The 16,845-nt window shown below is 48.1% G+C and overlaps 1 protein-coding gene across 3 annotated transcripts in view; it reads left to right on the forward strand.

Moving 5' to 3' along the window:
• Positions 1–16,845, forward strand: part of SLC38A8 (solute carrier family 38 member 8) — a 34,222-nt gene that overhangs the window by 5,928 nt on the left and 11,449 nt on the right. For 2 of the 3 annotated variants that reach the window (XM_065566987.1, XM_065566988.1), the window contains exons 1-4: positions 5,324–5,657; positions 13,766–13,964; positions 14,740–14,899; positions 16,472–16,576. In XM_065566987.1, coding sequence (XP_065423059.1) covers positions 5,469–5,657; positions 13,766–13,964; positions 14,740–14,899; positions 16,472–16,576 — 653 coding nt within the window. In that variant the 5' untranslated portion in view covers positions 5,324–5,468. Of the gene's footprint in view, positions 1–5,323; positions 5,658–13,765; positions 13,965–14,739; positions 14,900–16,471; positions 16,577–16,845 lie in introns of those variants that run through there. The other variant, XM_065566986.1, reaches the window with a different exon arrangement.

The following is a 16,845-nucleotide window of genomic DNA, read 5'->3' on the forward strand; positions in this document are numbered from 1 at the left end:
CATACACGGTGGTCTGCAAAATGTAATAACCTCGTATTCCAGCAGAATAAATACTGTGTGAAAATATCTTTGCCTCCAAACCAGGCTATTTGATGATCACAGAATGTGAGAACCAGTCGGGTGATCTCAGTCCACACTAAAGTGGATCAAATCTTTTGCAAATAAGGTCACATGACTTCGTCTGCTGGCTGCCTCCCAGGCTTACATTCACTTCGCTTCCTGGCACTCTCGCTCAGTATTTGCTTTGAAGAAGTTATTAGCCTCTCTGGAAGGTGCGACGTTCAGTGAGTCAAGAAGTCAAGGCATTGCTGAGTACAGACCTAAAGACACCATGCCAGAGTGCAGGGCTTTCTCCATCTATTCCTGAGAAGACAACAGTGGCTGGGGCTGTCAATCGATCAAAGCTGCTGTGAAAGTTACATACAGGAAAACATTAATAGAACTTTCTTTGCATAAACACTGAACCATTTTAGACTCTATCATCATTTCCCCTTGGCCCAATCCTTCTGCTTGTACTTCACGGGTGGTGCAGCCTGCCTCATCTGTACCCAGACTCTCCTTGTGACAGCTGCTCCCTGTCCTATCCTTTTCCCTCGCCCATCCTCAGCCTTATTGTCTCCAAGACAGTGGATCTTGGCCCTGCCTCCTGTGCAGCTGCCCATTTCACCTCCGATATCCTCCCTGTCTTCTAATCCAGCTGTGTCGAGGCCAAGCTGCTGATCTTGTTCTTTATTTCTGTAGCTTTCTGGGAATAGGCATTTCCTCAGGACTTCCTTAATGCATCTTTATGTAGTGTCTCCACCACCAGGGAAGCAAGGCAGAGCTGAATGTGCCTAAAATAATGCTAATGGCAAGCAGAGCTGCACCTGGCCATGGATACAGCAGTGAAGGACTTCTAGACAAGATGGATGGCTTTGGGGGCTGGGGAGACAGATGGTGGACCAGCTGACTAGAGAAGGGGGATGAGACAGGAAAGGCAGCTGGGTTCAGGGAAGAGATGGATGTGGGGCCTGAAGGAATTGGCCTGGAGAAAGGGATCATGGTATGAAACTGCTGCTCCCCTCCCTGTACAGGCAGAATGTGATAGCACAGGCAGGCGTATTTGTGTGTTATCAGCATGGTAGCTCTGGACCATGTAGGGCTAGCAGCGCTGCTTGTCCCCCTTTGGAAATCGCTCTTTTCCGGTGATGTAAAACTCCCATTTCTAGTCTTGCAGGGGGAACTGAACTTGCTTTTATGAAGGGCAGGGGGTGAATGAGGCAGCCAGAACTGGCAGCTGGCTCCACTCATGCAACTTCTTCATTCCTCTCCTTTGATTCTTGCACTCGGAAGAAATAGGCATGTTCATTGCACAGGAGCCCAGAGTACATAACACAGGGCTGGGGGAGGAGGAATTGCCTGTAGCCACTCAACCCTGCTGCTCTGGTTCCAGGATGTATAGATACCAGGGAAACCTTCCTGCCACATTGAGTCCCATGTTCAGGACAACCATGCTGGTGTGCAAGGTTTAAGGAGCATGAGGCAGGGTTGTGCCACAAAATGCAGGGCACTCGGCACACGCTGAAGCAGACTGCAGCTGCCTTCCTTAACGATGTGGAGGTGGGCCCTGCAGACTACCTGTCCCATCTTGAGCAGCCAGCTTGCTTGGAGCAAGATGGAGTGTTCCATCCTGGAACCTGTTGCTTCTGTGAACCTTCCTCCATATTAAGAGAGCAGCTGAGAGCCATGCTGAAGAAACCGGAGTGTCGTCTTTTGTCTTGTGGGCCGCACTCTGGCCATCCTGACCCTGAGGGCATAGGACCCTTCATCTCGCATTCTGGCTCTGGTTGTCTCTCGCACCTGGAGTGATTGACTGGTCCTCCTGTCACTCTGATTTGTGTTCACTTTAATTAAAGGGATTCCTGAAAGCCTTCCCGCTTTACTCAAGACCGTGCTAATGGGGAAGCTGCATTTTCTCATAGTGTCGCTAATGAACCTTTACAAACCCTTCCACAGCCTTGAGACCAAAATGAAATTGTATCAAAGCACCGGTCTGAATTGAGAGACTTTCCCACTGGCTGGTATTTTACAGCCCACTGGCCAATTTCTAAATCATACATGTTAATTATTTCTGAATTCTTTTGTGTACAGCTAATGAAGGCCGAAAAGGATCCTTTAAATAGTTACAAACACCGTAGGCTGCAAAGATATAATTGAGGCGACAGGCACAATTAGCCATCCATAATTCCTTAGAGCAGCTGATTAAAGTCTCTTTATCCCTCTTACTGAGATCAGAAGGTCACATATTTGGGAAATATAAAATGAATGAGGGACTGTCAGAGTGTCCCAGGGAGTCATTCACATGTGGTATTAATACTAAGGTGTGCTCTCCTTGGAGACCCTGGTTACAAGCAACTAGGAATTAAGACAAAGCAGCCAGGCATCACCCTAGCTAAAATGACATGGGGACCAAAATGTCCACCGTGATGCATAGGGATTAACCCTTTCCTCTGAACAGTCGGTTAGCCCAGTGCATCCCCCAACATTCGGAATTAGAAGGCGAAGGCAAAGCTATTTAACAACAAATTTCTTTCTTTCTAAATGGATTGCGTGAGTTCTGGATGAATGTGCTTCGCCAGTTTTTAATGTGTGTGCTTGTTCCTTGCACTGGGACGGTTCTGATGCCTAGGGAGCAGGATCTGGGGAGGTTTGATGGGGAGCACATCCCAGATATGGAGCCCAGCTCCATGGAAATGTTATCAGAGGGGTGTTAAGGAACAGAATGGGGTGGGGAGTTGGTGCATCCATCGCTGCTTGAGTCCATTGGCCACTGCTCCTTGCAGAGTTGGGAGTACAAGCAACGATATGCAGGCTGATGCAATAAGAGCCAGAGAGACAGAGTCCGGGATTACCCGCTTGGATATCCCCAGCCTTGGTATTGGGGGTTGGATGTCGGATTAGGCCATTAGTGCTTGTGAAAGGTTCTAGGTTAGCAGCCATGGAGCCTGAAGTCCTAAGGTGCATAAAAGTGGGACAGCATCAGTGCAAACAGCCCCTATTGCCCCACTAACGTGCCTCCCCCTGAGCAGAAGGGGTCACCCCGAGGTGTGGGAAGATAGTTGATTGTCCACAGCTTGTCAACCCTTGGCCTCTGCTGACAATGCCAACAAGCGCTCTCCTTGACAACTGCAGGTTGAACTTCCTCACTGCACCTGGGCAGCTACAGAAATCCTGATGGAGCCCCCAGGCGTGACCCCCTGGGCTGGAGGAATGAGTCCAAATGGGTCATTTACCAGAAGTGGCAACCCCTAAAGCAGCCCAAATTAGAGCTACGTAAACACCCTCTCTCCCTTCGCCGCCACTAGCAGCTTCGCAAACCCACCTCCATTTGTGGGCAAGTTGCAGAAATGGAAATTCCAAGATGAGCCCCTGTCCTGGCAGGGAACTTGAACGCTCAGTCTGTTGACTCGGAGATAAATGTGCCGGCCACTAGGACGACTCATGTACGTTTGTTAGTCCCTTCCTCTGCAGTGGTGATCATGCGCCTATCTTAGTGCTCACGAGAGACCAAACAAACTCTGCCGGGCAAATCAACGCTTTCCTTTAGTTGGGACATTTCCTAAGTTCCACGCAGCTTTAGAGAGAATTAGATTGTCCCATTGCTGGGAATAGGGTGACCAGATGTCCCGATTTTATAGGGACAGTCCCGATTTTGGGGTCTTTTTCTTATATAGGCTCCTATTACCCCCCATCCCCTGTCCTGATTTTTCACACTTGCTGTCTGGTCACCCTAGCTGGGAAAAAAACAGGATTCTATGTGAACCATGTTAGGATGTTAATCGGAGAGGAGTTTGAGTGAAGCTACTTTCCTCACTGAGCATCAGACTCTCTGCTCGGTTACCCGTGTGTAAATCTAGACAACTACCATTGACTTTAGTGGAATGATTCTGACTTTTACTCCAATGTGACTGAGGTCAAATCTGGCCCTTGGTTCTGTGGACTCTGCCTGGGCACAGTGGGCCCGATTCTCCTGTCTCACTGGTGTGAATTTAGAGTGACTCTATTGAAGCCACTGGACTGGGCCAGTGAATTTGGTGCAAGTGAACGTAGAATCTGGCTCATGTATCCATTTTCTCCATACTGTAGAAGAGATTTTATTGCAGAAGTTGATTCAATATGAAGGGGGATAAGGGAAATCCTTAATCAAATGTTGATTTGCAACATTCTACAATTCTACGTTGCTGTTCTATATATGCCTGCTAGGTCTGTTTATCTAGTTAGTAACATTGCTTTAATATGAAAACGGTAACCTGGAGCTGAGAAACCAAAGAAACAATGGAGAAATTTGATATTGTGTGTTTAGCCTTCTTCCGAAGGATTAAAAATGTATCTGTGATAGTGGAAAATCCCCAGACATGCAACAAAGAATCCCAGGTGTTGATGCTAGTCTCGAGTAGCCACAGAAGCTGGGTGGGTCAGGGGAAGATTCACCCAGCCACACAGGAAGCTTTGGGCAGGAGAGAGAGGAAGACTTTGGTTAGCAGGGGAATCCTGTGGACTAGCCAAGGTCAGAGAAGGCGCCATGTTTCTGAAGAGAAGCCCTGGGCCATAGAGGAAGGATCCTGGGCACCTCAGAAGACTCTGCCCAAGCCCAGAGAACACTCCAGAGAGGTGAGGAAACTGAGGCAGGGGAGACAACGATCAGTTTGGGCATCTCTTGTGCTGTTAAGAGCAGAGATGTTTAGAATCCTTGTCATTCAACAGAGGGGAAGTAATAATACACGTAAGCCCTGATTCAGCAGAGCATTTCTGCACACATTTCAAGGTAAGCATGTTCTTACGGAACTTGCTGAACTGGGGCCAATAAGGTCTGACAAAAATCCCATGAAGTCAGTGGATAGGGAGGGGTCTTTCCACAGGTGTCAGTGAGCTATGGATCAGGTCCAGGTTGTCATTTTCTAATCTGTAGGCATCTAGTTTGGATTGCACAGAGGACAGAAGGCTCATTATTAAACTGTCCCGCGACCCTGGTTTTCCCCTAAGCCCATTTCTTTGCTCTTCATCTCTGCACACACCTCTCTGCAGAATCTGACACTGCTTCGCTGCTTACTTTGCTCCTGTTTAATCCTCTCCAGAGAGATCGTCAATTAAATGAGCCACTGAGAAATGACTGAACACAAGTTGGCTCAGTTAATTGGTTCGTATTCTCCTGACCCTTGATTGGTTGAGAAGAATCTGGTTTCCCACAATCCTTCCCCCCCGCAGGTCTGTGATTGGGGGTGAAAGTTCTGAGCCCCCCACTCCTTTTAATGTTCTTCGCCAAAGCAGGGAATAAACTGTTCGAAGGGATTTGTGCTACTCCGAATTCAGCTCTAGAGCTTTGTGAGTGGAGGCACCTTCCCCAGGATCTGTTATTCCAGAGAGACTTGTTAGTCAAATAGATCTGTCTATTCTGAGACAATTAAACCCAGCCCTCTTTCCTTTCAGAGATGGAGGAGTTGGCTAGAGAGAGCATCGGCTTGTTAGCTAAGCCTACTCTGGAGTCAGGTAGCCCAAACTTATCCTCTGCCGGGGCTGTCTTTATTATGCTGAAATCATCTCTTGGAGCAGGACTTCTTAATTTCCCATGGGCTTTCAATAAGGCTGGAGGGATCACTACAGCTGTTCTCGTGGAACTGGTAAGTGACAAGTAAATATCCCAGGGCTTTCTGTATAGTGATTGACTAGTGCGCTGGAGGGGCAAAGATTCTGCGTTAGTGACTAAAAGTAATCCTGTAGCTTAAACTTTCTCTAGTGGTAACAAATGGATTTCTGTATTTCCCCCTGTTCCTCTCACACTCCCTGTTCCCCTCAGGTCCTGTAGAGTATCTCTTTTTGCTGTGAGACTGACCTCCTCCCCTGCCCTCTATGCACCACCTCTTATCCGTGTTGAAACAGTGGCACTAGCTAGTAACTGTAGAGCAAAGGCAGAGAAAAGAGGTGAGTTCAAATGGCATCTGGTCGGAGGTGGCTCAGTGGTTTACCCTGTAATTAGGGTAGGGGGCAGGGAGTTAAAAATAGTTCACAGCCAGTCCCTGTTGTGTGTCGATGTGCAAATGTATAGCTGTGACTAACATTGTGCTGATCACTGTGCTTGCATATCCTCTGCCCTATGTCCATCACGGACCTCCTTTACCCCAGTGCTGCCAACACACGAGCACATGCTTCAAGCTCAGCATGGGAATGTTTGGAATCCAGGGTCTCAGACTGTAAGCTCTTTGGGGCAGACGCCATGTCAGCCTATGGCATCTAGCCCAAGAGGGCCCCAATTCTAGCTAAGGGAGGGAGCCTTTAGCTGCCACCAAGTAGTCCGAATGGAGACTCCTATCAACTTGGTACAATTATTATGGGAGAAAATATTACATTAAAAACCCCAACAAAACGTACTTGACTAACTTGTGAAGAAATGGAAAGTTTTGTAAAAATTGCTAAGGTATATGTGATCATAAAAGCAATTAACAAAGATAATTGGGTTAGTAATTGAGGTGAATGAGGATAACAGAAATGAGATGTGTATATATAACTTCCAACATTTTCCTATTAAAAACAAATTATTCTTATGATTTGAATAATAAAGGGAGAGATATTGGCTCGAGCATGCAATAAGATTCAGTTTATGTATTACCAAAAGTACATTAACCGTTGATGGTAAAAACACCAGATAGATCTGACAGATTCAAATTTGCAACCTTTTTCTCAGTTTGTTTTACTTTTTTATAGTAAAGACCATATCTATATAATTTTCCTTCTATCAAGGATATTATAGATTTTTATAATTGAAAGTCAATGGACTTGGGGAGGGAAAAGCCATAATTTGAATTTTGGCAACATTAAGCATGACCAACTTGTGTGCACTGATACTACTTCCTAGTGATAGGACTGAGGCAACGAAATCTTGCTTGAATTCACCTTTTCTGGATGCTGTGCATTAGAATTTTAATGAGTAAGAACTACATTAGACTTGTGGTAGTGATGTGGATAGCTACGGGGACAAAGATGGCACCCCTGTATGGAAATCTATGGGGATGCTGTGCGTGGGTATGACCTGTCTATTGGAGGGTGGTATGACCTCATATGGCGTGCGTATGACCTGTCTATTGTTCATATTGCTGGTAACTGAGATATGTAAGAGAGAGTTTTCTACTCTGCCAGTGACATTTCTTGATTAATTGAAGCTTTTCCAATCAATTATCCACCGACTCCAATGTCACATTTTTCTGCAAAGTTTGATTATTGTGCAAAGAAGTCAATGTTATTTTAATCTAATTCTCCTTCAGATAGAGGTACGCAATTGCCTTCGTGTCTGTAGTTTCCAACCAGCAATATTTAAGAAAAAATCTCCATATTCTCGGTTAGCTTCAACACCCATAGAAGGCAGTGGGAAGGCTCCTTTGGCTGAACAGGTGTTTGGATTGGGCCTCACACCAGCATAAAATAGATTTAAGGTAACCGGGGAGTCTTCAACATGAAAATGCAGGATTTAAGGAATCTGAAGTGAGAAAGATCATGACATGACGATATTGAATGGGACCCAAATGAACGAATTACAGGTTGATGAAAGTCTACTAAGTAACAAAGATTCTGAAGAGTAAGACAAATACCTAATTTTCATTTATACTAATAGAATTGTTAACAACTATTGAGCATGTTTTAAAACTTGGTAAAGGAGGAAAACAATTTTTTTTGTTGCACAAGCATTTTTGTATTAACAAATAATCAAAGATATTCAATATAGTATGTACCCAATCAGAATGTAAGTAACCCATTAATACGGTGCTGTTTATGTGCTAATCATGTTTATTGGCATATTATGCATTTCTTGTCCTCCAGCTGGTAAGAGTTCTTATACGAGATCACACAACTTGTGTAACAGACTCTTTTCTTGCGGTTTAACGTTGGTGAGACAACAACCATTAAAATCAAATATAAAAACACATAAAAGCACAACTGATGGGCAGCCGTGTCCTCACCAATAGCCTGACGCCTCCAGCATAGAAACCATTGTCTTTTGTCTCTAGGATTTACAGGAACTGAGTGATGTAGGAGTAGGTTCAAAAGGTTACAGGGGAATTTTTCAAAGGCACAAATGGGACTTGGGAGCCCATCTGCCCTTTATGCCTTTTGAAAATCTTCCCCTCACGAGAATATGGACCTTTATTATGTTGATGGCACTGGACCTTCTCCTCCTCTTCCTTCCACTGGGTTCAGTGAAATTACTCCTGTTGTATAGCAATAAAGCTTCACTGGAGTAAGTGAGAAGAATGGGGCCCCACTCTCTCCGTTAGATTTTTATGAGGAATATGATCTGAGCCCCATTTTCCCTTTCCTGCATCAAGTTTAAATGAGTCACTGACTGAGGGCCTGATCCAAAGCCCATTGAAGTGAATGGGGTTGGGATAAGGGTATAAAGTAACGGTAACAAATTGATCACATCTTAGTCTTTTCAGCTTGATGCAAGCAAGGCCCATAGGAGTTGGGACATGGATGAAAATCAGGGCTACCTGGAGTAGGGTGACCAGATGTCCCAATTTTAAAGGGACAGTCCTGATTTTTGGGTCTTTTTCTTATATAGGCTCCTATTACCCCCAACCCCCTGTCCCGATTTTTTCACATTTGCTGTCTGGTCACCCTAACCTGGAGAGCTATCTTCCTGTAGTTAGCTCACAAAGGAGAGTCTGACTGGCCTGTGCAAATTCTGTCACATGGTGCTGAGACTTTCAAACGTATTGTACGTCTGATCTGTAATACGCAATATGGTGCTTTAATGTCACCATTAGAATAATTAAACCGAAGGATGATTCTGTGGTGTTTTTTGGTTTGTTTGTTTTTTAATGTTCTCTTGACTTATGTGCATCTAAATGGAGTCGCCTGACTTTCCATTTTCTCTCTTAAAGTGCATGTTGGGGTGATTTAGGGCCTTGATTTGCCAGCTGGGCTGTGGCCCTGTTCCTTACGGTGAGTAGTCCCAGGGAGTTACTGACTCTAGTGTTTCTTCAGCACACACGGGCTCAGTGGAACTTCTCACAGCTGTGCATGGTGGCATGAGCAGGACCTTGAACTGACGCTGAGGAAATCGTATCATATGGGCCTGATCCCCCAGAGATGCTGAGCACCCACAACGCTGACTGACGTCAAAGGGAGTGGGGGCAGCTAAGCCAGGCTGGAGATGAGGCCCGTGTGTATAGCTAGTTCTCTGGCCTTTTTTTCCTGGTTCTGGTGGATTTAACTGAAGACTAAATGAAAATAAAGGCAGGTTTAAATCTTTTAACTTTGTATTTTATTTTAAATAAGATTACTAACAGGTGTGCATTAATTAAGAGATTTCTTCTGGGTTCATTCCCTCCGTGAAGGCAGGCTTCCCCTTAAGATGTATTGTTTTGGGTGTGTCTATCTCTGCCTCTGTCATCCACATCAGGGGTGTAATTGGTGCCACTGTAAATGCTTGCTGGTGAGTTTGCAGGTTTAGGAACTTCTAGATCTTCTCTGCAAAACCCCTGGAGGAAACTTAATCTGAATCTTTGCTCTTTCATCTCAAATATCAGACTTCCCTCGTCATTGCTCTGTGCTTGTATAATGGTGATTTGAGTGAAGGCGGTGAAGGGACGTCTGCACTGCAAAGAAAAACTCGGAGCACTGAGTCTCGGAGCACTGAGTCTCGGAGCACTGAGTCTCGGAGCACTGAGTCTCGGAGCACTGAGTCTCGGAGCACTGAGTCTCAGTGCCCAGGTCAAAGGACTCCGTCCAGCTTGCGGGGCTCAGGCTGCGGGGCTAAAAACAGCCGTGTAGACATTCCCACTCAGGCTGGAGCCCAGGCTCTGAAACTCAGCGACCGGGAAGGGTCTCGGTCTCGGAGCCCAGGCTCCAGCCTGACTGGGAATGTCTACACTGCTATTGCAGCAGTGGCGTCCAGAGTCCTGGACCCTTTTAAATCACCGGCCCCGAGGCAGCTGCTCCCTTTGCGCCCCACCCCCCCACCCATCGGCGGCTGGGGGGGGGGGCAAAGGGGACAGGGATGTTAAAGCACTGCAGGGTCCTTTGCCACGGCAGCGCTTTAACGTTACTGCGCTCCTCCCCCCCGCCCGTTGGTGGCCCTGCTGGTAGGGCCCCCAATGGGGGGGGGGGTGCAGCAAAATTAAAGCGCAAATTTAAAGGACTGTCCTTAAAGCACTTTAACATCCCTGCCCCTTTTGCCTCCCCTGTCGGCAGCCTGGTACGGACCCTACCAGCAGGGCCGCCGACAGGGGAGACAAAAGGGGCAGGTGCGGGTTCTTACGGTACGCTGTACTAGCCCGTACCAGCTCACTTTCACCCTGGGCGGCAGGGTAGTGGTGAGAATCTTGTAACCAGTTTGATTGTATTTATAATGATATTGATCTCCTAGGTGACGTAATGGAGATCTACTGATGACAAGTGCTATGTAAGGATAGGTGGTATTATTTCTCTTATGTGTAGCTCAGGCTTCCCAGCACAAAGAGGCAGGAAGGAAAGTCCTCCCCTAACTGCAACACTTCCCCCCCCCCCCCCCCAATCTGTCCCACTTCTGCATCGTCAGTTTCACTGTTTCCCATGTAGAGTCAGTCAGTTTCCCTTCTTGTTGGGGTTCACTCTTTTGCGTGGCAGCTGCCAGCAAGAGGGAGAAGAAAATTTTTAAAGATGGGATTGGAAACCCACAAAAATTGGCAGGGGAAGTTGGTGGCAAGTGCAGTATCTGAAATCACTTCCAATTCTTTTTCATGTAGCTGACTAGTTTCCAGGTGCACCATTCCTTTAACAGCGGCAGTAAGCAGACATTCTGATGAAACCAAGGGCTATCTGCTGACCAATCGAAGTTTTAGAAGTTAACCAGTTGGGAAAAGTGCGTCGGGAAAGGATGAAGTATTTCAATGCCAGTGCTGTTTGTGTGTCACCTCTCACGCAGTAAGCGAAGTTAACTTGGAGGATAAGAATTCAAAGACAAAAATCTATGGAGCTGCCACCTTGGTCAGGAGGCACCTGCTATCAGATCTGAAACCCACTAAAGTGAAATTAAACACTTCTTGTGACTCCAGAAAGTGTGATTGGGGGTGCGTGGGGGATCATGGCTGCTGTACCACCCTTGAAGAAGATGAAGTGTCTGCTCCATTGATGACTGGGTCTGAGGCCATGTTCCAGCCCACTTTGTATAGTGCTAGTGAAAAGTAACGATCGGAAAGTCCAAAAGCTGTGATGTGTCAGGTGCTGTGTGGGAGCACAAGGGGGTGGGAGAAAATCATTGTCTTGCCCTCTATCCCTACCCCCGTCCTCTTGTGCATTCACCGAGGACTGAGCAGAGTCCTCCCTTAAATCTTAATCATCTTCCCATTTCAATATCTCTGGAGTATTGAACATATTATTTTTTGTGGATTAAAGTAGCCTTTAATATGTGGCTGGGATGGAGGCTTCAAACTGAAAGCCCATCGATAGATTTCTCATTTGCAGAGGCTGTCTGCTAAAAGGCAGCCTTTGTTAACAGTTACTACAGAGCGGTAACTGACATTCCCTCCAACCCTCCGGCGAGAGGTACGCGGTGATGCCTTGCAAATTCTGAGTTTTGGCTGGTTCCTGATGCAGCCATTTTACACGGTAAGTACCAGTTCTATACCTTGTATTGTCCTAACACTTCCCATTCCTTCATCTGAGCACAGAACTGGGAACGAGGCCTCGTGCATTCAGATCCTGGCTTTGATGCTGACTCACTCCCCTACGCAGGTTGTAGCAGGAGAGAAGAAGAATTTTCTCGATTTTGTGCATAGTGGGGTTGGCAAGGGGAAAAAAACACTCAAGTGTAGTTCTGAGTTAGGAAGCCATGATGCTGCCTTTGGGTTTCGTTTTTTTACAATCCTATCCCTCTTGCTGTGTTCTTCTGTTCTACACACACACGCACACAGATATCAAGCGCTACGTTTCTATATGAAGGTTAGAGTACAAAAAAACAACAAGCGAGAGAACAGCGTGTGGCTCCTTGTGACAGGCTGCAATGGCTCTGAGAACCAAAACCCACCACTGGCTCTGAACATGCAAAAGAGCGGTGGAAATTTGAAGGTGTGGTGTGCGCCATAAAACAAAAGCATCGCTGTTTTATAGCTGCACACAGCGTGTGGGGAATACTGAGGTGATGCTGCTGGAGGGTGTTTTGACAGGAAAACTTGCTAACCCATGATTCTTCTCATAAAACGATCCTTCATTCGTAGCCTATCTTGGCCGCTAGTGTAAAAAAGCACCACCACCATGGACTGACCTACTAGGTGTGTGTCCTTCAGAATAGCATTGGCAGATCGCCTGTGTTCTACTATGGCCCAGGTTCCACCGGGAAATAAACAAGAGAGACCAAACCTAAAGACTCTCGTTACACTTGCATATTCACTGTACTCAGGCCTGGATGGATACGTTACATTATACATAGATATATAACACCCCTTTCGATCCATCTATGAATCAGGGCTAACCAACTACATTAGAAATGTCAATGCATCCATTAAAGTAGGCGGTTAGATTGCCCTCTGCCATCTAGTGGCCAGATACAAGATTGGACGTTGCCAATTCTGTTTTAGATTTTTCTCTTATCCCTCAAAAGTATCTTTTTGTTCTATGTTCCCAGGGCCGGCTCTAGGTTTTTTTGCTGCCCCAAGCAAAAAAAATTTTGACTGACCCCCACCCCAGCCCAGGGCTCTCTCCCCCCACCCGCACCCCGTGCCACCACAAACCTGGGCTCTCCCCCCGCCCCCCCCACCCACACCCTTTGCCACCACAACCCTGGGCTCTCCCCCCCCCCCCGCCCCAACTCTGGGCTTCCCCCACCAGCGCTGACTCCGCCCGCTCCCCCCTGGCCTCCAGTCGGTCCGGCGCTGGCAGGGTTGGGATAAGCAGCGGGGCTCCCAGGCCGCGCCTCAGCCCAGGGTCCCTCCAGCTGGGGCTCCCGCCTCCAGCCGAGACTGGGGAGGACAGAGTGGGGGGACCGCCCTGGCAGGGGGCTGAGGAGCCGGGGCAGGGCAGCCCCAGAGGGAGCGGAGCCCCGGAGAGTGGGACGCGGGCCCCGCACGGCAGCGCCCCGCCCTCTATGGCCCCGCTCCTGCGGCTGCTCCTGGCCGCCCTGCCGCAGTCCCCGAGGGGCAGCCCCCAGCCCGAGTGTCCCGCGCTCGGAGCCCGCCCGGCCATAAGGTGCAGGCGCTGCTCCCCGACGCGAACTGCACTGGCCCCAGGGTGCCCTCGGTGCAGGACGCGCTGCTGCTGCCAGGGCCGGCTCTAGGCTTTTGCCGCCCAAGCACCAAAAAAAAAAAAAAAAAAAGAGTCTGGCTGGAATGCCGCCCCTGAAAATGTGCCGCCCCAAGCACCTGCTTGATTTGCTGGTGCCTAGAGCCGGCCATGTAAGTTCCTAGAGCGCCTAGTGCTGTGGGGTCCTGGTCCATGACGAGGGCAATACAAATAATAAATTAGTGATGGCAGGGATTCTGCTCTCTCCCTTCTCTGTCTCCTAATGGTTCAGGGGCATTCACTTTACTGGAAGAATCAAAAGGAAGCAGCCTCCTCTTGCCAAAGCCTGGGACGTGTTTGTCTTGGGTATCGATTGCTTTATGCTCATGTTACAAAACTGCCATGTAACTTCCAGGGCTTTTTGAGGAAAGACTTTCACAGCATAAGATGGGCAGCTCTAATCCTCAGTGGTTAAAGGAGGACCAATATAAATGTGAACTCACTGCACTTTTCTTTCCTATGTCCTCCATCTCTGCAGGGCTCCTTAATATTCCTAATTAGCGGCCTAGTGATCCTGGGATATGCCTCCTCCATCAGCACCCAGTCCACGTACCAGGGCGTAGTCAGAGAAATCTGTGGGTCGGCCATTGGGAAGCTCTGCGAGATCTGCTTCATTTTAAATCTCTTCATGATTTCCGTAGCTTTCCTCAGAGTGGTGGGCGATCAGCTGGAAAAATGTAAGTGTCCCTGCTTAGGGAATGGACCTGACAGAGTCCCCTTGTTCTGACCATGACCCTAGACCCTCCAAAGGAGAGGTGGCCATTCAGGCTCATGCCAATAGCATGAGCTATTGCAGTCTGCGTCATTCAGGCTCTCTGCATGTATGTAAACTGCCCCATGGGCGCGCGTAAGAGACTTCCAAAATAAAAGTGTTGGGCTTGATTTTGGGGCGGGGGTGCCCAACATGAGATACCATAAAGAGGCCTGATTTTTGGAAAATGCTGAGCGTCTGCTCTCTCTCAAAAAAATTGGCCCCTTTAAGGCGTCTCCAGGAAAGCACCCAAAATCACTAGTCACATTTGGAAAATTAGGCTGTTAACTTTATCAGCACAGAGACAATTTTGAGGGAGGCTGAGTGGTCGGCACGCCCTGCGCCCTGTGTATTTGGCGAAAGGCGGCCGTTCTGTCAATGTTCTCTTCTGCCAAGGGTCACTTTCTCCATGGTCAAACCCTCCCAGACTTCTGTTTCCAGCGGAGGCTAGTCTAGTGTCTGACGAGCTGTTACACTGATAGGACTGTAGACTCCCTGTAGAGACTGCACGCTGCATGTGAGATTCTTCCGGCCCTTGAGCCCTTGGTTTGAAACTTGATCTTAATTCCTGTGTTTGAGATCTAAAAAGCGATTCACGCTGTTGCTGGCCCTATTGCTGCTGACCACTAGGACAACACGAGACAAGCGGATGCTGATCTCCCCTGCCCCCTTGAACCACCTCTTCCATTTCTCCTCTTCAGTATGTGACTCCCTCTACATGAATGGGACTCTGAGTGGAGAAGGGCCACCTCCTCCCCAGCACTGGTATACAGATTACCGCTTCACCCTGACTGCCCTGTGTGCCCTGGTCATCTTCCCTCTGTCTGTTCCTAGGGAGATTGGGTTCCAGAAATACACCAGGTATGCTTGGCGCTAATGACAGAGCTCTGAGGAAGGCTGGTAGGCTGAACTGGGGCCAAATGCACCTAGCCCTGCAAGCCAGGGGTGAGAGAAGCGTGCTGAGCCACCGGCAGGGCTGCTAAGCATGGTGCTCTGTTACTACAACTCACCCGATGTGGGGACTTAAGAGGAGGGACATGGCAGGTGCAGGCTGGTGTGCACCAAGGACACTGTGCCCTGTATACCCAGTGAGCCACCGAGCAGCTGCAGGTAGCCTTCAGATTACTCCCAGGTCAGCAGCTGGCCCTCCTCCCTGCCCTGGTCTCGCTTTCTTCTACGTGCTGGTCTTAAATGCACTCAAGTGAGCCACTCCCCCTGGCTAGCAGGAGGAAGAGCTGAAATCCGGCACGTGCACAGCCTCCGCGTTAACGCAGATTTTATTGACTCACCCAAATCCTGGCCACGCCCCGTCTCTGCCACTTGCTGCCCATCCTCGCCCACTGCTCCAGTCAGTGCAGGTGCAGAGCTTGTGAGCTTCTGACCACGCTGCAGAAACACCTGTCCACGGGTACTGAATCTGGACTAGTGCTTTGGGTTTGTGGGCATTATTGGGAGCCCTACATGTGTGTTAGCTGAGCTCTCGTTGGCTTGAGACTTGGTGAATTGGTTTCGCTTCTTAGAAAAGATTAAGAAACTTCCTGGTGAACATGGAAAATACAACATGGCAAGTGAATCCCTAGGGTCAGAGCAGAGCTGAGAAGACAAGCTGGATGTCAGACAATAAACTCACTTGTAATTGCTAATAGATAGGATGTGACCTAAAATAGACAGCGTAAGAAGAGACTGTGAACATGTTCATCTGACTTTCTCTGAGGTCGCGTCCTTTCAGCAGCTCTCACTTGGGCAGAGGTTTCTGAATGACACTCCAGATCCCATAGCAATCTCACAGGAATGGGGGTGCTAAATCTGGGTTTTGGCCAAACGGCATCTTGGGTAATTTTTCTTTCTACCTAAATCCCCCTGCCTGGCATTTGTTCAAGATATTAATCTTTCCCTTTCACTCCCTCAAACTCCCGGGTAGTGCTGCTGGTGCAGCGTGTCTCTCGTTCCACCCCAGAGGCGGTTGCATTTCAGTGGCGGGTGAGCTCATTCCTGTATCTACCGTCTCTGTAAAGCTAAGAAGTGGTGAGTGTTACAAAAAGCATGTAAGTGGCAGAGGGCATGAACGTGTGCTCCCGCTTTCCCCTCTGTGAATTGGGGGCCACAGCAGTGTAAACCAAGCGAGAGAGGAGACTCCAGGCCAGACTCCTGTGAGAGTTCAAACATTTCTCTCTGTGGACAGGGCGGTGTTTCCCTTTGTGCAGACACTGGTGCATGTTTGGGGTCTGGCTGCAGTCCCAGGAACTCGCAAGCGCAGTATTTTCCCAGTTTCAGTGAGTAGCCAGGTTGCTGCCCTTATGAATCGCAGTATATTCTCTGATAGGGTTGTAACTCACGCTCATTGAACATTACAGCCTGCCAACGTAGCGTGGCTGAATCTTCATGCTGTGCGATAAAAGCGTAACCCTTTTCCTCTCCCATCTTTTGTTTTAGTATTTTAGGTACTTTGGCTGCTTGTTACCTGACCCTGGTGATTATAATAAAATACTACCTAAGAACGGAGCATGTTATCGTGCATGAGCACCATTATTCCTCAAGGTAAGTATCACTGCTTCAAAGGACTCCAGGCTCCTTGACTTGGCACTAAACCCAGGACACAGACGAGTGAGTGGCAATTAGGACGCTAACACAACAAATGTGCTGGAACTTCAGGGCTGTTTTTATGCAGTGCCAGGCTGTTAAAACAACAGGAAAGTCTGCCTGTGTTTTTTCCTTTGTATTCCTCCTCCTTGGCTTGCCATGCTGTGCTAATGTCCTGGAGGAGCCCTGGATCTGCTGACCTTAAAGTTAGTGGCCAGGGCAGCTGC

Source organism: Chrysemys picta, chromosome 14 (genome assembly GCF_011386835.1).
Source record: "Chrysemys picta bellii isolate R12L10 chromosome 14, ASM1138683v2, whole genome shotgun sequence".
NCBI classification, from domain to species: domain Eukaryota; kingdom Metazoa; phylum Chordata; order Testudines; family Emydidae; genus Chrysemys; species Chrysemys picta.